The sequence below is a fragment of the Lepisosteus platostomus genome, chromosome 4 (genome assembly GCF_059453375.1).
Source record: "Lepisosteus platostomus isolate fLepPlt1 chromosome 4, fLepPlt1.hap1, whole genome shotgun sequence".
Classification (NCBI taxonomy): domain Eukaryota; kingdom Metazoa; phylum Chordata; class Actinopteri; order Semionotiformes; family Lepisosteidae; genus Lepisosteus; species Lepisosteus platostomus.
This window is the reverse complement of record NC_142614.1, coordinates 14,740,768-14,766,267: the sequence shown is the minus strand read 5'-3', so window position 1 is coordinate 14,766,267 and position 25,500 is coordinate 14,740,768. Positions and strand designations below refer to the sequence as shown.

At 37.3% G+C, this 25,500-nt stretch overlaps 1 protein-coding gene across 7 annotated transcripts in view; it reads left to right on the top strand.

Annotated features, from left to right (window-relative positions):
- The window catches only part of ccser1 (coiled-coil serine-rich protein 1), a 265,676-nt gene that overhangs the window by 207,186 nt on the left and 32,990 nt on the right, over positions 1 to 25,500 (top strand). For 2 of the 7 annotated variants that reach the window (XM_088628650.1, XM_088628652.1), the window contains one exon: positions 1,132 to 1,176. The exons of 3 other annotated variants lie outside the window; for them this stretch is intronic. In XM_088628650.1, the coding sequence (XP_088484776.1) occupies positions 1,132 to 1,157 (26 nt within the window). In that variant the 3' untranslated portion in view covers positions 1,158 to 1,176. Of the gene's footprint in view, positions 1 to 1,131; positions 3,386 to 25,500 lie in introns of those variants that run through there. 2 more of the 7 variants (XM_088628651.1, XM_088628649.1) reach the window with 1 other exon arrangement.

Here is a 25,500-nt window from a genome sequence, read left to right as displayed (position 1 = left end):
TTCAGAAATAAATCAGTAAGTGCATTGAGAGAACCTTGCATAAACAGGTGTAGATAAGAAATGTGCAGTTTTTTACAACACTGTTCTTGTTCATATCATTTAATGTTTGAGGTGGTGGAAAGGTGACATTCATAAGATTTGCTTGAGCCATAATCGAAACCTAAAAAAACCTCTGTTTTATGGTCCCACACAAGAGCTCTTCATTTGTAGTGTGGATGGTATCTATAACACTGGCTGAATGCATCTAAGATTCTCGGATTTGACTCAGTTGACTGAGTGGCACTGTAACATATTGGTCTCCGCCAAGCAGGTGATCCTTGATGCACAGCCACACCGCCTTATCTGGGATATCCTGTTGACGTGTGGGCCTCTTGTCTCCTTTGTGCACATTTTCAAAACTTGTGATGACAATGAAATGATTCCAGATTTTGCATAGCTAAAAGAATTGAAAACAGAGATAAAAATGCCTTATTGTGTGTAGACATACTGTAGATTTTGGTTTTGATTTTACTCTTGGTTGGACAAGTCTGCCAGATCATGCTGGATATCCTGCACGAGCTTCTGTTAGCTTGGTCTTTCATGTGAATTGCACACTAACCTTTGAATACTGTATGTCACACCATCATTTTGTTTTTAATGTTTCATGTTCATGATCATAATGGTTTCATTTGGTTCTTTTTTACCAACATTGTAAAACCCTGTTTTACTCGCAAGATTTCTAAATTTTTGTGGCATAAGAGAGTCAGCAAAATTCTGAGTAAAATGTTGACCTTTCAGGATAAAATTACAGAATTAACTAAATGACAAATAACAGAACAATTTCTTCAGCTAAGCAATTCATTCTTTTTAGCATTTGTCCAGAAAGGGACAGAAATGGGGAATGGAGTGATCTTTTTAATAAATTCCCCTCATCCTGGAGGGCCAAATAATCTGTGGGTGGTTTATTAATTCACTTTCTGAGCACCATGTGCAGAGTCCCTGCTGTCCAGTGCTTGCTGGGTAAAACAGAAAGTCGTTTACATTTTGCCTTCATTTGTTTCTTTGTTGTCATCATGTTGTTTATCATTTTTTTCTGTGTTCTATTTTTTCCCCTCTCTTCATTTCCCTCATCTATTTTCCCTGGCCATGCAGCTCCTGTAATCATTACCACCGTCTGAAGGAAATCCCAGGCTTCAGGTACGGTGCCCATGCCGGTGTGCTCTCCATTAACAACACCCCAGAAGCGTTTAGTGAATTGACATGTGTTTCATTAATTCTGAAAGAGGCCCTGAAGCCTCCAAGCTGGGCTCATTGTGGAAGTCTGCAGCACTTTAGCTTCCATTGATCTTCCACTGGTTTTCTCTCCTCATTTCTCAAGCAAAGTGTGGCTTCTCGGCTGAAATGTGAGCAGCAAATACAGTATGAATAAGATGATACAGCTATTCCGACCTACTGTTATTGTGCCTGGTATAAGCAATTGCATGTCCTGTTTTGCATACAGTACACAGTACAGTACATATAAAAACTAGGAAAATGACTCATTTTTTATTGCTCAGGTAATTCACTGAAAATGTCTACATTAGTGATATGATCACTAATTGTGATGGACATAATATATAATATAATATATTTCTAGATAATATGATTGCCTTTTATGTAAAACTATATATAGAAACATTTTTCATTTCAGTATCTGAAATGCTTCAATTCAAAGATTTTCCCTGGTGTGGTAATACAGTCATACTCTTAGTTGTAAGAGCAGTGAAATGGAAACATGACCGCAGAATGAGAACACTTTCATGCAGCTGAACTAGACATTTTGAAGAGTCAACCCCTGTGTCCATGTGGAATCGAGGTGATGTAAAAACTATACTTATAATAAAAACAGCATACAGTACATATTTGTACATTTTAAAACATTTTTACCTTAAAATGATCTTAAAGAGGGTCAGTATTCTCATTGAGAAACTCCTTTATGGTTAAGTATACAGTACATTCCAAAATTCTTAAGTAATTAATGTATATATACTGTACTGTATATCCTTATAAAGAACCCCATTCCAAGATATGGTGGAAACAGATATATATTATTGGTCTCTATATTATTTAGCTCTTCATCCAATCACAATGCTTCATGAAACAGTTCCCTGCAGCAATGTGATTGGACAAGGAATAATTTGTATTCATACCAATGAAATATATAATGTATATATTTATAGGTGAGTACAAAGTACTCAAACTCAAAGAAGCAGCTGTATGGGTTAAAAATGCATCAAAACACATGTAAAAGCTTCTGTTTTAAATGTTCTTTTCCTGTGTTATTTACCTGTATAATAACCTACCTTTGTAATAATAATTACTTGTGTAATAATTGTTATTTGATTTAGGTCTGTATCTGTATGAATGTTGAATTTATTGTATATATACATGAGGGAATGTGTTTGTATTATGTTATTAAAAATGTAAAATTCTTTTAAAATGATGGTTACTTCAGAGACAGCTATATAGGCTCTTCAATGGCCTGCTGTAACTGTCTAAAATGGATGTACTGTACTGTCAGGAATATTGTTACCTTCTAAATCCTGAGTTCCTAAGCATTTCTCGACAATAGAGAAGGGTCCAAAGTAACAGGTCACTGCCAAATGACCCATCTTTCCAGTTGGAGTGATGGTGGTTGGAAACTGCTTGGGCTTTTCTTGGTGGGAAAGGAAGGGGCAGTTTCTCCAAAACAGTGGTACCCTACAGTTCTCCTAAACTGATAGTGGTGTAGACACCAGCATGAGATTCTACAGTTCTTCCACACAATCCAGTAAGACAGTGGTACAGACACCACCATGAAACCTGCAGGTCTCCCACACACTATCTGGATAGTGGTGCAGATACCAGCATGAGATGCTTTAACAGAAAATGTTGATTCACTCCCTCCTCTGCCCAATGCCCAGTACTGTGATTCCACAGAATGGTTTGCAGGACTAATAGTTTAAAGAACACACGTTCTAAATGCAAATAACTGACATTACATATTCCTGTTCTGTGTTTTCCACATTACACAGTTACCAGATTAATCATTTTCAGTACTGAGTCTAAAACACCAAAAAGAGAAGTGTTGTTTTGAAACGGATATATTTGAGCTGAAAGAATACCCTCAGCCTTTTTGTTTTCCTCTGTTAACAGAAGACTAAATGACAGAGTTAAACCTAAAGCTGAATGTTATAATTATTGTATTTTTAAGCTGCTTTTACTTTGTACTTTCACTATGTCTGACTGTTATGTCATTCATTGTAAAGAGCTTTGAGATGGTAATCACCATAAATAAGAGAAATAAAAAATGGTTTTTATTTGTATAGAAGCACCAGTATACAGTATGTACAAAATGGTAATTAAATTCAAGGAAGTTTTTTTTTAATGTGTAATTATTTCCTTCATTTGTATTTCTTAATTTGCTAACTAAATTTCACAAAACAGATAGATGTAGCAGGTGAATCTGGTGTCTCTATGAAATCGGCAATGAAACCTGTTTCTTTATTCTTCCAGATAACGTAAATACCCTTAGCTTTTCTTTTGCCTGAATGCCAAGATTATATTTCAATTAGATGCGCAATTCATGTCTCAAATAATAGTAGTTTCACAGCGAGATTTCTCACAATGCATTTTCCTCTGTTCACAAAACAATAACAGATTGGGAAATAAAACTAAAATAGATCATTCTTCTTTCCACAAGTAATTCTCTTTACGCTGTACCAGTCTTTCATCAAGAAAAGGATATATTTTCCTTAAGTTTTATGTCAGTGCAATATTCTGCATTCCATGAAAATTAATGCTTTCGGTTTAGCTTTTAGGAATGGGTCCGGTGTTTGTGACGAGGAATTTTATATACTGCAAAATGCTGTTTGCCTGAGTTTTTAAAATAGAGTTAAGCCTATAGCAAATAATCCAAAACTCATTTAATTTCAGTCTATTCAAAGAGACTGAAAGCACTTAAAAGTCTTATGCCATCCAAAACCAGATATTTCAAAACAGTTTTATGATAGTTACTTCCTGTTTGCTTAGACATAACCAGTCTGCACACATCATGCAACATCAACTGTTTGATACTGCCTGCATACTCCATTTACCAAGCATCTTCAAGGCCCTGGGGCTCCTATAAGATCTAGCACGATACTTTTATGGCTTATTATCAACCTCTATTAAAAGAGTTTGCGACAACATGTTTGACCATTGTTCAGACATGGTCTTGATGAAGAACTGCTGATTGTTGCTTTAACATCAACAGAACATTAAGTTTGTGTGTGTGTCGGGGTGGAATGTAGCTACTGTAGATATACATGACCTACTGTATTTTTTTCTCCCAGCAGCAGAGAGGAAGATGTTTTGGATATCCCTCTCCCTTTAGATCTTATGTTTAGATGGTACACCTTCATACATCCTCTGCTGTATGTAAGGGGCTCTGCAGCATGATGAGTTTAGAAACACCCACCTCATTGTCTCCACACTCTTACATGGCAATCAGAATAATCAAGACTAGATCTTAATTTGTCTGTTGTGGGGTTTTGTGTACACTCATTTTTGTCACACATGACCTTCGGCAGCATTTCTGGATCAAAGATGTTCTGAACCTGGTCATAGGTTAATATAGCTGGCTGCAAGCCACATTACAGTGTGTTCGGAACTCTGTTTTACTCTGGGTATTATTCCCATCAGTTTGCCAGTATTACTTGGGGGCGATCTGAAAAAGGATGTTGTACCGTGACTCCTCCATCACCATCACCATGTGACATTAACTCCACAAACAGCAAACCATAGTGTGTGACACCTTTGATGAAGTGTGCGGTACCTTTTGGTGACTGGTAAAGTGTTGTTTTGTTTTCAAACTTGCAGCATGCTTGCATAAAATTTCATTGAAACGTGCATAGTGTGCCAACAAATGAAAGGAGCAACTGCACAGCAGCGCCAGAATTTAATCGAGCTAGTACTTGTTTTAATTTACTCTGAAAAGCCTGATTCTCAGTGAAAGTTGAATAGTGTATTAACAAGTTTGAATGCAATTAAAATGAACATTTCACATCCTAAAAAAACACCACTAGTGGTATTCTCTTCAAAGGCCACTGTTAATGTCCTAGGATCAGTGCTGATTTACACAGAGCATGTGACAGAGATGAGGATGCTGTATCGACTGGCTTCATCAAGACAATGAAAGTTCATTAGAGCAGCTTCAAAGTACAAGCTCTGTATTGTTTAATTAAACTCCCATTGTTTTTTTGTGGTGGAGGTCAGAGAAACTTATAATACTGGCTTCAAAATACAAAAGGAGTCAAGATTCATCTTTACAAGATTCAGCTTTGATTACCTCTTATGGCTAATCAGTGAAATTGCATAGCCCAGTAATGCTTTTAAAATTAGGGCTGGTGATTTAGCCAATTACCCATAAGCAACAGGCAAAAAAAGCTTTGTTTTTTTAGCAGGTCTAGTTAAAATGTGACAAAATGTAATTCCTGGTAAGGGTTGCAGCAGCCTGGACCTGGAAGAAGAGTGCAAGGAGGAACCACACCCTGGGCAGTGCGCTGGTAGTAGTGTAATGAGCTAGAGAAACTTTGCTAATTTAAAGGACAGATGCACAACGTAAGTACAGCAAACATCTGGTTTGGTCACTCTGTGGCAGTTGACAATAAAAACAGAGCATTTTCAGCAATTTGAAATGAATATTTAAATGAAGTGTGGCTACGTTTTTCCTGTGCTTTCTTTCTCTCTCTTGTGTCCCCAAGTCAAACGACACTTAGACAAACAGGTAAAAAGCTAACAAATGGCAGTACACGAAGGGCTATTTCTGAGAGACACTGACACCCTTTCATCTTTTTATTCCAGTACACAAGGGGTTGGAAGGGCAACAATATGTTTTTAAATGCATTATTATTATAATGTTGAAAAACAAGCCCTTCCTTCAGTGGCTGTCTTTCTCAGGGTGTACAATGGCCCTGAAGAATGGACTATGCTACTATTTCTTTATAACTGTGTCTCCTGGATGAGGTTGCACCACATCTTCTAGCAGTCTCTCACAAATCCTTACTTCTACAAGCAAAACCTCATTCAGTCCTGAATGAAAGAAGCTCAGAGCGTTATGATCTATTGGGCTCAAAATCGCTTCCATAAATAAAGAGCGGAATTGAGTAAGATGGTAAACACACGTTGAATCCAGAATCTGTGAGGACCTGTCCACTGATTTAGCAGCCAGTGTTCTACCAGCACTTACAGTAAAGAAACTTCGGGACTGCATCTCTCTTATGTATACTGTAACAGACATGCATGATGGAACATGGCCAAAACCTCTTTCAAGTTGAGAGTAATGTCAGCTTAGCGTCTCTGCCTCTGTAAAAAGAAACACACTGATCCAAGGGGAATTTAACATGTTTATGCAGCCCCCAATGAACCAAAGGCACAATTCCTAAAATGTAATTTGCTTGTTTTAGCAAAATGTGTCATCTTTGGAATAAAAATCAGAGGAAAACCTTTTAAGGAAACTGCTGGGAACTGACTGAAGATGTATTTGAGGATGTTGTTTCAAAGGTAATGATTTATTTTTGGCACATGTAAAATTCTGGAAAGTATAAAGCATGGAGAACTGTACAAGATCTGAGAGACAGAGTAAAAACAGCACAATGAGATTCAGGTCCAAACACACAGTGTTGCTGGACAGCAAGGATTTTGGTGTTGTGAAGTTCAACCCTAGGGTGCAATGTTCAACAGAAAGACCAAGCATAAGCCAGCAAAGAGGACACACAACAACAAGAACAAAACTGACAATTCGGAAAATGCTGATCGCTTGTGTTGGTTGGTAGATTTTTGATCCCAGAATGAGGTTTTAACAGCATGCCTAGTCCAGTCCATTTCTTCCAGTCACCCCAGGAAACTTTTGGAAGAAACATTTCCCAGTACCTGCCTCTACATTCTGCTTGGGCCAAATCACCAGATTTCAAATTCTTTTTCAGTTTATTTCAAATTGAACACTGTGTAGCCGTTTAACTCCAAACTTGGCAAGTAGTGTTGAAAATCCAGTCAAATGATGCGTAACTAAAAGATTTGTTCTCCTGGGTCAATCAAGATGGTGACCTGACCCAAAAATTTTAAAACACTTAAAAATCATCTTGTTGGGAGCTACTGCACTGATTGACCCAAAACGGCTTCAGTTCTGCACTTCACATATTACCTTGATATTTGTTATGTTCACATAGTCATCAAAATCTTGTCAAAATAAATTCTATACCTCAAACTGCATCTGTTCAAGCTGATCAAATCTAATTTTTATTCAATACCTCTTTAGCATGTTAGGTCTACACATAATAGATAACAGGTATCATCCTACAGAACATACAGTTATTACTGTATATATAATGTTATTTAAATGTGAATAATATTATGATTATATATTATATTTCTTCTTTGCTCAGAACATTTACATCATCATAACTTTACTGCAGTATTTTATGATAATGTATCTTATGAGTTTAGGTTTTTTAGTTGGTCTTGGAAGTAGTATTTTGATATTTAGATTTTTTTATTATTTTTAATTAAAAAAGGAATGACATGTCCATGTAACATCCTTCAAGAAAGTTAATTTTTTTCACCTTACCTTTTAAATGAATATACTGTATATTCTTCAGGCTAGAAAGGATTCCAACTGTTCTTCTTTGTCCTTTTTTATTGTTCAGTTTTTGGAGAAATTATAAGCTCATGGGTAACTTTATAAATAAAGTTTGAGAACAAACTATGTTTGAATAGCAGGATAACATTAGCTGGAAGCAGTTGGGTCAGGCTAAATACTAGAACAAATACAATCATCAAGTTAAAAATTAATAAACAGGAATTAAGATTGAGAATTCCAATGTAGCCTCTCTGAAAGCTTACACCATTTATTTTCACAGAATTGTTGTCAATTTCTGTCTCAGTTTGGGTAGCTTGTTGTACCCTTCGGATGACAGCTTATTTATGCTACCTGTGCTTCACCCAATCCCAGTTATGTGGTGGTTGAGTGTTTGACAGAAGTCAGGGGAGGATACTGCATAATATTTTGTTGTTCAGAACTGAAGAACATCTGAAATAAAGCTTCTTGTAGTAAATATTATTGACATTGTGAGTTTTTAGTGTGTTCAAATCCCAGAGACCTTGTTTTAGGGTGGGGTCTGAGTAAAGAAATCACCTTGATTATTCTCTGGAAACCCTCAGAAACAGAGCTCAAGCCCCAAGATGGACAAAATGCACTTGCCGAAATATGTTTCTGAGTCCCAGGACAGGAGTGAACTGATTGAATTTAATGGCAGTCTCGAGGCTGGGTTTGCCCTGTTGTTGTTCATCCAGCTCATAGCGCATTGCAAGCACTAACCCAAAGTGTCACTTGGGAAAGAGAAAATGAGTTCCTTTGCTTCTGCCATATATAGGCAGCAGTTAGAGAAAATGTAAAGGTAGATGTGGACAGGGAGACAAATGAGCCATCCACAGATTGTGCTGCTACAGCTGATGGCAGAGCTTTGTAAGAACATCAATAATTTGCCCTTAGCTGTGTTTTAATATTGTTTGTTCTTCCTGCCTTAACATCTGAGCTTAGCATTAGTCCACCTAATTCAGATATCACAGGCTGCTTAACATCAATAGTTTAAAGGTGGCCGGAGGGTAAAAGAAATGATTGCGAGTAACTTTTTAAATCTGAATATGCCAGGGTTCAGATCTACCCATTAAAGAATCTGAAAAGTTTCCTCTCAATTTGTGCACAGATTGAATTTAGGGATAGCCACAGCGTTGAGTGTCTCTTGTTGTGATATGAAAGGGTAAATATTGACAGAAAACTGACTTATCCTGGAGGTGTCTTTCCTTTGTGATGTAGGGTTGGAGGCACATTGAAACACAGTTCAGAGAAGTTCACTTTGTGGCTGTCTTGGACATACCCCGTGGATACACAGAGAAATACATTCAGTTTCTGGAAATTCTCCCTAGAACCTTTAACAATTGTTAAAATGACTCATATGCCATGAGTATGAAGTGTTTTAATAACAAATGCAGTGTTCATCCTGGCACCAAAGCACTGATTTTGTTGCCCCTCCCATCAGTTAAAGACACTGCAGTAACCCTATCTGTGGATTTCACTGTACTTCAATTTCATTTCAAATTGCAGAACTTAGGGTTGATATTTGATCCAGGCTTGATGTTTTATCCAAATGTGCAAAATATTGTATAAACATCATTATTCCATGTCAGAAATATCACCAGACTACATCCTATGCTATCTTTAACAGTAGCTGAGAAATGATCACATGGAGTCCTTGCACTGTTTTCATATCAGGTTTCATGGCAGCTTCAAAATCCTCACGCTTACATAAACTCTTAATGTGACTTACGCATTACCTGTCTGACTTACTGTCTTCCTACTCCCCACCTTGCAGCCTTTGTTTTGTCTGATTGTGGTCTCCTGTTTGTCAGTCAAACTCGCTTACACTCTATTGGTGATAGGGCATTCTCTAGTTATGCCCCCAAACTCTGGAATTCTGTCCCCAAGGATATCAGAGAGTCACCTTCATTGAGTGCTTTAAAATACAGAATCAAAAACTTCTTCTTCAGAAAAGCATTTTATTACATCTTTTGCATTCTAAATATTTGATTTGATCTTTGAACTATGCTAATTTTGTTACCTCTTCTCCTTGTTACTTTTTCTCTTATTGTAAAGCAGTGTGAGATAGATACTTTATTGATCCTGTGAGGGAAACTGCAGATAATACTACTACTGCTACTACAACTAATAATAATGATGATTCTCTTTCTTATGTTTGGCTTGTATAAGAACATTTTTAGGAATTACTTCCTTACTTACCAGCTTCTTAAATTAAAGTCTGTGTTGTCTTGGTGCATTCCCCATTTGAATTTGTTTCTCATCTCGTTAAGGGGATTTCAAAATGCAGTACATTCCATTGATATTGCAGTGGGAATTTACATGTTCCTGGCAAAGTAATTACTTAATGGAACACATATAATGTCTGTACAGTTGTTAGGAAATCATGTACAAGAACAAATATAAATATCACAGGTGTTGTTTATCCCACATCAAATATGTTGTACATAATAGGAACAAAAGCAAGAGCTCTTTGTGATTGTACTTACATTTCACAACATATTACAAGTTAAGCTATCAAAAGCCATACTGTGAACAATCCTAGTGGAAGAATGTTACATTTACATACCTTCAATGATGGAGTATTATTAAGGATACAGATCACTAGTCTGCTTTTAACAGTGAATCTTTCTTTGGTTAAAAGAATAGCAATATATTGTAAAAACATGCCCAGAATTTCTTGTCTGGTATATTTGAAGTCAGAAACACTGGGGCACCGCTGTTAAATATATATACATATAATTGAATTTTATCAGTTGTGGTAGTCTACAAGCTGTAAAATAGTTTTTCTTTTCAGCAGATTTTGCAGTGGGAAAGGTGTATATCAATGAAAATTCTTTATTAGTTCATTTCTTAACCAATGAGAGGGAGGCACAATGAACAAATCACGTTTGCACAGCTCTTATAATCACAAACATCCCCTAGTGCAATTTTCATCTTTAAACATTTTTCATCTAATTTTCATTTTTAATTAAGTGTTGCTGAAAATTACTTCGAATATGTGCTACCTGCTATGCATCACATGCTTTATACAATTTTGTTCAGTTCACCTGAAAAATGTGAAACCCACAAGTAAAAGGAAAACTAATGATCCAACATGCTACTTTAAAGAAATTCCCTGTTGTGCCCCCCTCTAATCCCATTTGAATATGTCATAAATCTATTAAAACAATTAGAAACCTACAGTATTTAGCAGTTGTTAATTGCAAGATGATGCTCCCAGTCTTTTCTTTCACTTTCAATCTGTGCTGTTGGTGATAGGCAAAGGCTTCTTCTGACAAACCAAATAATAGAACGTGACAGCGCATTTTTATAGTGTCATTTCTTTGCTGAGAGGATACTTGTATAGGTTCACCCTATATAGGCTGCTGTGAAGGAAGCTGTCCATGTAGCTTTAATACAGATCACACCAGGCACCCACAGACGTGTGTTTACCAATTACATTTGCTAGAACAAAACAGCTGCCATGTGAAATTCTTAAGTGGAACTGAACGGGGTCCTTTTTCCCTCATCAGTGAGAGGCGCTGAAACTAATTAATAGATTGACAAATGAATGGAAAGTGCAGAAATCCAATTTGATCATCAATAAGTATTGAGCAGTCTTCTTGCCATTAAGAAGAATGTTTGGACAAGTCCAAAGAGGAAGAATACGCAAACATTTTGGTTATTTTGCTAACCATACTTTGTTTTCATGAACTGACACTGTGTAGCAGTAAAGTTTTCAAAGGAGCTGCAAGAGCACCCTCCAAAATGTGTTTCCATATTCAGTTCATTTGACTTTAACTAAATGCGTATCCTCATCCATCTCTTTCTGTTTGTTGGGTTATACGGACGTGCTCTCTTAGACTTTTGGATGATCAAGAGGTTTAAAGTCCACAGCACACAAGTTTGTTAAAAGACCTGAAGTTTCTGAATTAATAAATGCGTATCAAATAACAGCTTTCTGTACATTATTCTTGCCGTTTTCCGTGAGGTTTCTGGAAAAAAATAAGTTCTAACATCAGACATCAATTTATATGGCACCACACTTTTTATTACAGTAGCAAGCTCATGGGTTTCTGAAGGAATGAAGCTTTTTCAGCACACATCATTTTTTTAATTTGTATGAAAATAATTGAATTTTATTGACTGAGTATGGACTGTATAATGTTAAGAAAAAAATCAATACTTTTCCATTCTGTTAGCAAATTGGATTACATATTTGAGTCCAGGAATGAACAAATAGTAAATTATTCAAAAAAATGTTAAAAAAACATTTTTCAAATGATGCACAGTATGTATACATTTGTTATATATATATAGTTTTTACTTTAACATGTGAAGCTTCTGAAGCAATATTATTGGAATTATACAAGTATTACATATAAATCTTTCAAACTCAGGAGTGTGAGAGATAGTTGAAGACCAGTAGCCCTCAGTGGGACTGTGCTTATTACTGTATATTCTAATGTGCACTTTATGGTAATGTGATCAGATCAATAAACGGTGAAAATTGAGTAATGCCAAGATTGTTCATAATTGATTATAAATCTTATTTCTGTGAAGGTTAGCTTGCTACCTAGTGTGGCTGAAAGACTAGCCTTTTAGAACACAGAAATGGAAGAACAGGGTTGACAGGTCTCTAGAGATACTGCTTAATCCCAAGATCTCTCAGCCATTTAGTCTGGGGACCCCGGGTTGTTCAGTTCAGGGATCCCTCAGCCACTTAGTCCAGGGATCCCCCAGTTATTTGGTCTAGGGATCCCCCAGCTATTAAATCCAGGGATCTCTCATCCATTCAGTCCAGGGATCCCTCAGCCATTTCGTCTGGGGATCCCCTATCCCCTAGAGATTTAGTCAGCTCTTCCGAAAAGGGGACCCCAGTCATTCAGTGCGGGGATTCCCCAGTCAGCTCCCTTTGATACTGAGACCACTTTTCACCAGGAATTTGTCAGGTCTTGCACTCACCGAATTGAATGAGCCTCAGAAGGAGATTAACTCCAGTTTGACACAATAGCAAGTTGGGCTGCAGTGCTCGTGGTATCATTCAACGTTCTTCAATGTTCACAACCTTGCAAGAAGATCTAAAGTTCACAAACACTGTCAGTGCTGTATTTTATCTAAAAAGCACATGGACATTTTTGGTGCTTTTTCATGTCTACCAAGGTATTTTATACTTATAATGTAAGGAGGCATCAGTGCCCCCCATGTTGACAAGTACATTAATTTTAGAAAAAACAAACCCAAATGGACCTTTCTGTCCTTCTCATGCTATGCAGACAGTATCTAATGCTGTCCTCAGAGGCCATCAGCTTCCAACCCTATAGGGAAACTAAGCTAATGTCTTATTTGTGATAGGCATAGAAATTAGCGCTGAGAGCCCTGAGCTACAGAGACAACACCATTTGCCTTAAACAGGAGAAGAAAAGTTTTCCATAATGTTACTCTTAGACTTACTGTACATGCACTAAAAAGCCACTCTTGATTTTTTTTAATTCTAATTTTTATGGTCTCAAAACTATGTGTCTTCATACTTCTCTGGAGTCAACACATTCTCTTATTAAAACATGGAAGCTTAGTAGGATCTAGATTTGTACCACATACAGTATGTGTTTCCTTCCATATTTTGGAATAGAAGAGTGAGATCTGACTTGCCACGCAGATGCATGACTAGTTCTTAAAAAATCAAGCCCAGTGGATTTGTATCTGTTTATTTTTTTCTCGTTTTTAAAGGAAGTCTTAAACTTCAAACAGCATCTGTCTGTTGGCATGTGTCAATTTTCAGTACATGTTTGAGGACATGCCAGGTTTGTTTGTTGTTGAAATTTCACATAGACAGTAAACATGGCTTTGTGATAGGCCTGCCTCTGTACAGGTGGTTCATGAGACTGAGCACATGGAAATCTAGGAGTCCCTATAAATACCAAACTAGTCTAAATTAGTCCCATGTGAAAATGTCCAGTTAACTTATTCATCCATCAGTGTACAACATGTGAAGCTGTATACAAACAATAGAGGCCTTTACGGCTTGTAGTGGAAGGTCACCTCCTGAAAGCACTGTCCTCATTACTGCTGGCCTGTAAAAGGCTTATATTTTAGGTTTTTGTTGCATTTATTCGGCTGTTGCGGACAGCTGCCTCTTTTTAAGCTTAGCAGTGCCAACGATCACCTAAGAAGCTGGTTCATCTTTTATCTACGCAGCCTTAATAAATGACACCGCCAGAAAGGACTGCCAGCTGGGTGTTGGTGGAATAGATTTTTCGTTATTATTTTGGATTTTGCCCAGTCAAGGCATTTTCTCTTTTAGCTATGTTTAGTTTTCTCTTGTGACTCTGATCCTCCGGCACTAATCAGAAATAAGCATTAGCAATGCACTTGTTTAAAGACACCACGTCTCTTTGCACCCCTCTATTGGTCTCTACTGAGTTACAAAAGCGCACCCTGTGAGAATGTTATTCCCTGTGTGAAAGGACCAGAGGTTTGTTCCATTTGAAGTTTTTCAGAAAATCCAAATATTACTCTATTTACATGTGTTGTTCTTGGGCCTGGAATGACTCAGTGGCAGCATGTTATTTTTTATTCAGTGAGTTATAGCTCACTGTACAGTCTGTGATGTATGTATGTAACATTATTTATTGTACATTTTATAAAGTCAAATCTACTGGCATATATTCCCTTTAACATGAACATACTGTACTATATTTACCAGCCTTTATAACACCTTTATAATGGTGCATAAACATCAGTAATCCATGTCTTTAACCAACCAAAAGTCTCACTTTGTCACAAAGCATTGATAAAATACAGCTGTCATATACAATATACTGTATATATTTTATTATTTAAAGCACTACACACATACTGTAGAGCTGCCCTCAAGGGGACAAACACAGCTGCATAATTATGAATCCCTGGGTGCAGCTGTGTTTGCATTTGACAATTCTGTGTATTGTTAAGTATTATAACTGCTGTTGCCAGTAATGCACACAATTCAGCGATAAGGCGTACAGTGAAATTAGATATCAAATTAGATACCCGCCAATAAGAGGCAACACATCTTTCAGTAGTTTGGTCAATTTGTAATAAACACATCTAGACAATGCATGTAAAGGGATAGTTTACTTAATATTTGAGCTGCCATAGCCCACCCTGCTAGCCAAGAATGAACCAGGGAGGCAGCAGTAATAATAATAATAATAATAATAATAATAATAATAATAATAATAATAATAGTTGCTTACACTTATATAGCGCTTTTCTGGACACTCCACTCAAAGCGCTTTACAGGTAATGGGGACCCCCCTGGGAGAAGATGTAGTGGAGGGAAGGCTGTAGAACAGATGTGCATAAAGGGAGTACAGCAGATTAGAGGTACAGAAGAGAGCGGAAGTGAGATTGAAACTTGAATTCCTCCTGAACTGTTTAACATTTCCATAAAGTTTAGTGCATCATTGGAGTCTTAAAAGTGGATGTAAAAGGCTACTCTATACAGCCTACAGTGCAGTGGCCCTTAGTGCTGCTGGCCTTCATACTGTAAAAGTCAGGTGATGACAGTATTGTTACCTTTGTAGACTGGTGCTAGACCTTCCTGTAACCTTTTCTTCTTTTTCTGGTGGTCTTCCAAATCTTCCAAATTAAAACAAATCTAAATGTTCGATAAGCTTCCGGAAATAGAAACGATCTACATGTTTACATGGTATATCAGGCTATATTTATAGCTTCCCTGTGTGAAAGTTATTTTCTACAGAATCAATGGGACTTGCACCAAGAAATTTGTCTTGATTAGTGAAAGAATATTGCATCAAAGCAAGCGTCATTTCCAAGGGCTGTACAAACATACTACATTATAAACAAGCATGTGCAATATGTCTGTATAATAAAAATTTGCTTTTGTGTAATGACACCATGATGCAGCACTCAGCTTCCATATCCCTAAAGATACCGAGTGGAATAATACCACTGCAACGGCTTACAACTTAAAATCCAAGTGGCTTTGGCAGATAGATTGGTTCTTGATGAAATATGCAAGGTATCCTGTGTGTTGGCTGTCCTGCCTGGTCGAAGAAGAGGACCTTGCCCACACAACTTCAGCAACAGAGCAGTCAAGAGGTGGGAAAAGGGCTCCTCTCTGCTCCCTCTGAAAATCTGTGCTGAGCTGCTGAGAAGTATAATGATTTTACGTTGTGCGACAAATGTGTTTATTAGCTTCCTACCTCTTTTATTCCCCTTCAGCAGTGCTCTAGGAGGAGTGAATTATTATATTTCCTACATACTGCATGAAGTCAGGGGGACTAGTTAATTACCTGTTTTTCATGGCAGACCATTTAGGAATTAATATTTGTATCCTGATGGGCTGACGTGCTGGCTTGGAATCTTTAAACTGGGGTGCAGAAGTGCATTTGCTCAGGTTAATCAAAATGTAGTTCTGAACAGCATCATTATTACTCTTGCTCCTGGTTCCAAGGGAACTCATTTAAAGAGCTGTATAAGACGTTATCTTAATTGAGACAGGTTGAACGTTTTTCTCTCCTTCTTTAATGCAAGGATAGTTCCATTAAAAAAAAAACCTCCGTCCCAGGGCTGTAGTTCCTGTTGTCTTTCTTGTGGTGGTCAGATGATGAATGCATGCTGTTTAATAAACAGGCGTGTTAGATACCTCTATCCATATGCCACACAATTGTTCCACCATCTGCCGCATGGAACTGCAGCTCCAGCCCATTTGGGCTGTCCCCTCAGGTAGTCTTGCTGCTGGGTCTAAAAAAACCCACTTAACCTCTCTTATTGGAACAAGAACAAGGCGAAGGTCTTGCTTACGCGTTCGCAAGGTACTACTCTGAAATTCTGATGCAACATTGCAGGCTGTCTTCTCGTATCAGAATATATGTATTAAGAAAATTATTAATGAAAGTTGCAGATTTTCAAAAGCTCGTGGTGGGGAGTGAAATAAATCAATTACCAGTTACCAGAACGTTTTTTTACATTCACAATAGGTACCTGCAGGAATAATTAAAATGTTATATTGCTACACAATGTTAATGCATGTAAAGTAATTCCGTTCTGACACAAAACACGTCAACCGTTAAGATAGATATTAAGATATTTAGGGGTTTTTTTCTGTAGGGTTTGTGAACAATCAAAACCCTATAATATCATCTGTAGTTTGTGTTCAATTTATCAGTGCAAATCTTTGAATGAAATGTATTTTCAGATTTTACATGGAGATTTTCTAATTATCCCTTATTAACAGGGAAATGAACTGACTGCTTTCCAAATGCAAATCTGGTTTTGTTGTTGTTCTTTTTATATGGGAATGCAGTTCTATAACTTGACTAATTAATTATACCGTTACTGTTAAAGAACTGCTTCCCATCGGCTGTAATTCATCACAGTGCTCCGTACGGTTAAAAAGGCAACTGTCCAGATCATGACATGGTTGGAAATTTGTATTGATTTTTATAATGCTTACAAACAAGAGGGGCTATTCTGCCCATTTAGTTATTATGTTCCCAATAAATATAACTTCTGTTAGGTACCGTTTTCTTGTCAGATCAACTCTTAACCATTACCACTATCTTTGTGGAACACAGAAATGTGTGCATATATTGTACAGCACACACCTATTATAACTATTGTAACAATCAGGTCATGTTGACTGGAGCTGCAAGAATATTCCACTAACATTACACTAAGAGTTTCTGCTTGGCCCCTTAAAAAGCCTGGATTTTCAGAAAAAGCATTGCCACTCTGTGATCAGAGATTTGCACTCCAAAAAAAAGCCTTTCACTGCTTTCATCTTCTCCTTAAGAGTCGATTTGCTGTCCCACATGTTGGGACATGAATGTCAAGCTTGGGTTATCAACTGTAGTGGAAAAAACAACATCTCTGAATTGTATTCCACTAATGGTAAATGACTTATCATAGTAGAATTTACATTTTAGTTTTTTGTGGTAAATTGACCGAAACAACTTCTGCATATATACAACACAAAGACAATCCTGGCTTGTTCTGAGATGTCCTTTGTTACAGTATGTAAGGTTTACCTAAATGTATCTCTGCTTTTTATTGACATGCAATATTTGAAGCTAAATGTTTACCCAGATATAGCAGCACTAATCTGCAGTTAATCAGATTGCATTGTAAATAGGTGCACAGGTTTCTTTCAAACACCTAGATGCTTTCTCACTGATTTAATGTGTTCTGCTTTTCTTTCTTAATTATTTTTTCATTAATGTTAATTTTTTTTGTCCGAGCCTGTGTGAAAACAGAAATAAATGATATACCTTCAGGCAACCAGATTGCAGTCTGCAAAAATTCTTCTGGTGTTACAGAATGATAATCAGACATGATACAAAGAACTCTTGCAATGGCTCATTAACAACACAATTACTTGTGTTTACAATTTTAAAGATCTTCTGCAGTTTACATCACTTCATTTTAACGGGTGCAGCATTACAATAATATTCAGTACATCAAGATGGAAGTCAAAATCAAAATTCCTTTTATTGGAGTGGGAAAACAGAAGTAACAGAAATGAAATTTTAATGCATAACAGTATGGTTTCCCAAATAAGATACATTTGTTTTCCAAACAGAACTTCAAAATGGGACACAAACTGATACAGTGTGAAACCGAATGGCCTATTCTCATCCTAGTCTGTGAAACCGGTTAGACCTGGCCAGCGTGGTTTGGGTAGACCTGCACTTTCACTTTCAGTGGTTTCTCAGTGATGAAGTGGCAAGGTGGCATTGAGATGAAAATGGAAGTTGGAGAATCCCTGCAATGTTCCCAAACAAAAGAACGTAAAGGTTACAGCCTTAAGAATGAGCATCTCTACATTCACCGACCAGATGGAGATCCTCTTCGTCCCTTGTTATAGTTGAGACCCATGATGTCAGGATCAACTCTATGTTGCTGGGACACAACATTTACCACTTAACGGATCATTCCCTTAGCTTCATGGCTTCATTTTAGCACTTTCAAAGTTTCAGTTTAATAAAGAATAATTAAACGACAGTTAATTATTGTTTCGCTTTACTTGATGATTTGATTGCATTTAATTAATAAGAATACAGTCCCTCGAGCGGAAGAGGGCATACTATATACAGTACGGTATTTTGTTCCCTCGTAAGAGTAGTTGACTAATTAAAGGGAATAATATTAGCTATATCACTCTTGTTTTATGGACCCGTTTCTGCTTGTGTTTCCCTGTTTCAACACTAATTGCCTATGAAAGGAAGTCTCTGCTACTGAGAGACCATGATGCAGGGAGCTCAGCCAGCAGTGCAGTAGCTGAGGATTACACCTCACTGCAGCTTTGTGCAGGCTGTGCTGATCATGTATTCTTCCTTCCAGTCGTTCTTCCTCTGAAGCACTAGTTCAGGAGCATTTCTTTCCTCTTGAAACAGTTCGTTAGCATGCCAGATAACGTAAACATGCTGTAAACATAAGCAACAGCAAAATATGCACGCTGAACACAAAATAAAAATTATGCTCATTTTCACTTCTATTATTACCTCCTTAACAATATCATTAATTCCTAATTATCTATAAGACAAACTCCAACCATAAATAAAACTTTATGTTATAATAATTTTAAAAAATTGTTTGTGGCTACAGTGATCTTCATTGAATTAATAAGTTAATATTTATTTGTTGATTCCATCCATGATCAGAAAGCTACTTAGTCTTGGTGAGGGTAATGGCAACCTAGTGTAGGGCCTGTCATAGAAGGATAGGTCTACAGGGGTGACTACACCCTATATGGGACTCTAATTACAAGGCCAATTAACTCAAGCACAGGAGAGAACATGCTCCACACAGAAGGTTCCCCAGTCCAGAATTAAAATCCACGACCCAAGCTTTGGGCAACTGTAGCACTACCCATCACACCAGTGTGCTGCTGAAAAGCTTCATCCATTCCATGACATTCTAGATTCATTGGTTGACTGAAGTAGTTTTCTTCATCTTGTGTTCTGGAAAAACAAGCTTTGTAAATGCAGGAGTAAAGAGCAGCCCATGAAGTCTTGAAGGAGATGGCAGGGCACAGCACAGTCAGGCTAAAGAAGCAAGACCAACAGGTGCCAACATAAAATATCAGGTGTACTGGGTGGTGAAAGGGGCTGAACTCCTTGCTGAAGCTGTCAGCTTGCATTTACACACTTTTAACAGCCTCTGGGGAAAAACACATAAAAGCATTCGAAAGGTTACAAATGTGAGGAGGATATTTGACCCATCTTGCTATCGTTTTGGTAGTTATTTGATCCCAGGATCTCATCCAGCCTTTTCTTGAAAGAAACCAACGTATCGGCTTCAACAACATGCCTGGATAGCTTCTTCCATGCTCCCACAAAACTCTGGGTAAAGTGTCCCTGTTCTCGTTTAAAAAATCAACTTCCACATAGATTCCACTTGTGACCTCTGGTTCATGTTGCACTGAAGAAGACCACTGCATTGACTTTGTAAGTCCTTTAAGGATTATGAATACTTGTATCACGTCCCCTCATTATCTTCTCAATTCAAGACTGAAAAGGACGAGCACTTTCTGTCTGTCAGTGTAGGGCATTCCCTTGTTCATAACGGTAAAATACAGTATGCTTTTGTATGTACATCACAGTGATGTTTTACAGGTGTAGGCAAAAATCTCTAAGTATTCAGATTTAAAGGCTTTGTGTCTTTGTATGCAAGATTTTGCCTATGCAAAACAGTTACCTCTCGAGATCTGTGTCTTTCAGGATGGCACAGGAGTGGGTTAGTACAGAATGCTAAAGATGTTTTCAGCCCCCATCAGTAAAAGGAAAGGAAAAGCTTTAAAGGAAAGGGAGCAGCGTCTTTAAAGACCCAGCTCCTGTGTGAGAGAAACAGCGCTTGTGATCAAATTCCCTCTTGTCTGCTGGCCGCTGTGCCCTTCAATCCCGTGTCAGTGGAAACGGATGCCTTTGGCACAGTGCTCTGCTGTTCCTCCCAGGGGGACTGCCATTAATAAACATGACTCACAGATGAGTTTGTACAGGTTTTCTCAGATCCCTCTGCACCAGCAGTTGTATTCTTGACCTCATCACTCATGGGGGCAGTGCGACGGTTGTCATCGTCTGACTCGATCCTGGCAGCACCTGCCATTAATTGCATAGAGGAGCCAAGAAACAACAATCAAGCTGAGCTGAATTTGATTAAACGAGCTGTCTGATTGCTGATCCTGCAGGCACAGGGTTCTTTAAAGGTTTTAAGTTATTAAAACACATTTGTAGGACATACCTGCAATGAATTGATATTTTCCCTGCGGGTTACATAGCGGCTTTTATAGAAGCATTAATTATCAACCTTCTAACCCAACTTTGACCCAATACTATAGCCCAGGAAAGCTTGTTCATTTACACGTAGTTTGTAAGCAATCACTCATGGTACCATGGTATCCCCTCCAGTGAAGCACATCCCACATCCCATTTTTGCATCATCTTGTGTTCCCTTTTTTTAGACAATAAACATTTATTGAGTTTACTGGATCAGATTAATAAAATGAATAGGATACATAATACTGTACATGATACCAATGTCAAATGGAGATATTTTAGTGGAGTTTACAGATTAATTTAAAAATGAATTTATCTTCCACGTGGCATTGACCTTAACCCCTCTTTTTAGCGATGTAGATGCGACACTGTTTGAGAGAAACATTATTAACACAAACCCCAGGTAACTGCAGCTTGTTATAAAATGCAATCATTTTTATCATGTGAACTATTTTAGACTGAGCTGTCAAGAAAAATTAAGAAATCACACAAGATACTGTAAACAGAGTTACAAAGGAATTTTGTATGGGGCCTAACAATTTTGGAAATGTGGAAATGAAACGTGTTTGTGATCAAACATTTGCGTGGATTAGCATATAAACAGTTGACAGATTTTCAAGTAACCAAGCCTATTCAGAGACTTGTCAGATGTTTCTTTGTTTTTTCCACATCTTTCGATGGATTTGTGTAATAAACTTTTTAGTTGTACTTGATTTTGACTGGTGTGCTACCAGCACAGTCCTTAAATATTCTTCACTGCACTTCATTTTTCTCCATGTAAAACATGCCTTCCTGTAACTTTGCACACATGTTTTTAAAAATAAATGTAATATTCTATTTTTATTATTATACCCACACAATTCTTTAATCAGCAATTGTTTCTCTACATCCCGGCACACAGAAACGACCCCTGGGCTGAATAATTAGACAGCAGTTAATTATTAGAGTTAGTGATAATGAATGGGGAGAATGCGCAAAGGTGGGCCTGCACCTCCAGCCTGCCTGCCCCTTGAGACACTCATGTTTTAGAGCACTGTAATCTCCACAGTGCCTGACAGGAGAGTAAATGCTGACTGGAAGAGTGGGTTGTCCCTCACTGATATCATTGCAAGCCTGCAGCACCTGGGAAGTGACAGGAGCAACTGAAAACTGGAAGGTTCAGAGTGCCCTGCCTTACAAATACTCAGACCTACTCTTCGGGTGCTCTATAAGTTATAAGGGCAATTGATTGATTAGTGACACAAAACAGGCATTCTGTGCTTATACCGTACATGTATAACTGAGTACAACTCCCAGTTACTATAATTAGCTTTTTATTAAACGCAAGCAGTAACATATAGAAATGTTCAAGAGCAAAAACACTAGGGTTCTAAATGGCTTTTCCGAGACCTTACATTAGTCTTTGCACTGTCCTCCTTAAAGTGTAAAAATACTTTGGATCATGATTCCTGTTTGTGTAACATGAGAACAGGAGAATTTTCAACTTCTTTGCACCTAGGGCACTGTTGAGTTTCAAAGCTTTCAGGGATCCATTTGAAATACAGTACAACTGGACGCTAATAGAAGATTGAACACTACTCTTTCCGCATACATAGCTGATTTTATAGTTTTATAAAACTGTGTTAACTCTTTCCTACATGTACAGTGTATTGTTTCAGGGTTTATAGAGCATCGGTTTTAATTTTGACAGTTCTGTCTTCCTTTAAAGCTGTTATAGTCATGGGTAAACTGTCTTGGTTTCTTAATTAAATCAAACACAGCTGTTAGTGACAGTACAGGTCTGAATATCTTTCTTAGCCACACTTTCCTTAAACACTGGGGAATGGTCTTCTGTTATTGTAGGGAGAAGTGGCTAGTAAAGTGAAAGCAGACATATTGTGTCTGGGCATACATCCTTACAAAACTGTTCCAATGTATGTTAAAACAAGATGAAAAAGTTGTATGGATGTATTGAACAAGCTGTTTAAAATACAATGAGAGACAAAGTGAAATTAACAAGTTATTTAATCAGCGAGCCATCTATGTTTTGTGCATCATTCACTAGGACAGGCACGGAAATGTTTAAAATCAATCTAACAATTAAAGGGTTCATAGTCAAACACAGCACAGTTAAAAGTTAATGATTTCCTTTGAAAAGTAACGAAAAATAAAAAGGTTCATGGATTGTGTCAATTTTGATATGGTACATTCAGAATTCCAATGTAGTTGTGATAATTTAGAAAACAATCAATAGTCTGGGCTTTTACTGCAGAACATCTACACTTCTATGTTTTGCAAATAGACAGCTGATCTTTAGATTATTGGATTAGCTTGAGGACATCTTGAGAGTTTTTCTTAAAAACATAACAGGGTGATATAGTATTTGCTTAATATACATACTGCATGAACTGCTAAACAGACATAAGTCATCAATTTCACTGGAATCTAGGGGCAGTCATTTTCACATGTACATGATTTTCACATGATCTTACCCCTTTTATTTAGAGAACATACAGTAATTGACTTTGCTCTTTGGGAGCAATCGTGTTTGGCCAAGTTAGTAAGAATTTTAAAGAGATTCTCAGAAAGAAGTACTAGGAAAGAATTTCTTCAGTATAGTAAAAACAAAAAACGTTTAAGATTTTGACATTGAAGAATTAGCTGCAAAGCTGTTCTTTTAGATTGGGATGCTTTATATAAAAAACTCCAACATTCAGATGTAAAGATAGATGGTCTGAATTTTTACATTTAGTAATGAATCTGATAGTTTATGCTAACTTGTTAAATGTAAATGATAATGAAAATGCTAAATTAATGTTAAAGGTTATTTTTTAAAACAACTGCCAATTTGTAAATAAATTGCCAATATACAAAAAAGACAATTGCAAATAGTACATCAAAATGGAATTTGGAGTGTACTAATGTACCATTTAAATTCATTAACTTATGGATTCATGTATGCGTTTTTTTAAATTATTTTCATATTGTGTATGTGTGATGTGATCTGACCTGTGCTGAAAAAATACACATTGAAGGCTCCTTTAAAAGCATAACCAGCAAGAAGGTGTGTCTTTGTTTCATGACACACTGATTCTTTTAATAAAATATACGATTAAAAGAGAATAAGAATAATAAAACAGAATGATCTATTATTGAGTGAAACTAATCATAAAACATCAATGTTGTGCCTTTGCCAGACAGCCCTCTAAATGTGAATTTTGAATTCCTTAGGGACAGCCTGCTTGGAATTTGACAGGCCATATATCATTCTACTCAACAGAAAGTCCTCAGCCTGGAGTAGCTCTGTGTGCAAAGAGAGCTGTCATTTTTTCCAGGTTTAAAATGAAGCATGCTTGCCTTTCTCTCCAATCTCGAGGAGAAACAACCATTCAACATCAAAATATGACAAGTTGTTTTTTATAGGGAAAATCTAAATTAATGTTCAACTTTTTTTCATATTGTTTGTGTGGTTACATATTTTTTATTGGAAATTGTTGATATTTTATACTCATGAAAGATTACTTCCCTTTAACCTCTTCAGCCGCTGTAAAAAAGAGATATTTGAAAAACATCCTCTACATTTTGGTCTGTTTGCACACAGGATTTTCTATAGTACTTTACTGTGTATTGTTGTCATAAGTAATTAAAGCTTGAACTTATGACAACATGGCAACAAGGATTATGGCGCTGGAAGCCATTGTGAATAAAAATACATCTCAGTTTTGGAAAACCTGTTTTTTAGTGCAGCTTTTGTTGTGTTTACCCATTCTAGTGTGCAACAGCGGAATATAGCTGGAAGTGATTAAAGTCAAGTTTAGGCTATGGAGAAATGAGACAAGGCCGTCCTTTCCATGTGGCCCATTTGGTTAATTGATCCCAGGATCTTATCCAGCTGTTTATTGAAAGGAGCCAGGGCATCAGTTTCAACAACTTGGCTGGGAAGTGGAAGCTCTTGGTTCTACACTTCCACAAACATTTGAATAAAATGTTGCCTCTTGTATTAGGTTTTAAATGCACTTCCACATTGTTTCCACTTGTTTCCTTGTAACACCGACACAAAAATATTTCCACTTTGTAGGACGTGTTTACTGTGTTTAGCTGTGTAACCTAAGGCAGAGGTTTCTGAAACGTTCCAGAACTTGAAGTGCCCGGCATAACTCCCAAATGCTCCAATTCCCCAAATTGCTGACACAGGAAAATCCCATATTATAGTTAAAGGACTGCTGTTTCTTGTTCTTCTCCTGCCCCTGTTGCTTGCTTCTTTTCCAAGCTTACCATCCATGGCTTTACTTTTCAAAGAACTCTCAGTGTGAAGCAGCTGACGCCTAGCCAGCGGACATCCGAGTGAAACGACACATGCTGTGTATGAGCTTGTGCCCAGGGGTGCAGTAAGCATGATACTCAGTGAAGATTTAAAATGTAACTCAGTGGCCTGTGGCATGGTTCCGATTAAAAATATGTCTTTAAATTGAAGCACATGGCTGTGTACATTAGAATCGTAACAAGGAAACTATACGTCTGTTGATTCTATGTGTGATGCTGAGAGTCAGTCAAGAAAGTTTGAGAGTGTAGATAAGCAAACAAGAGCTGAGAATCTGTAAAGACAAGTAAAGAAAGTAAAATACA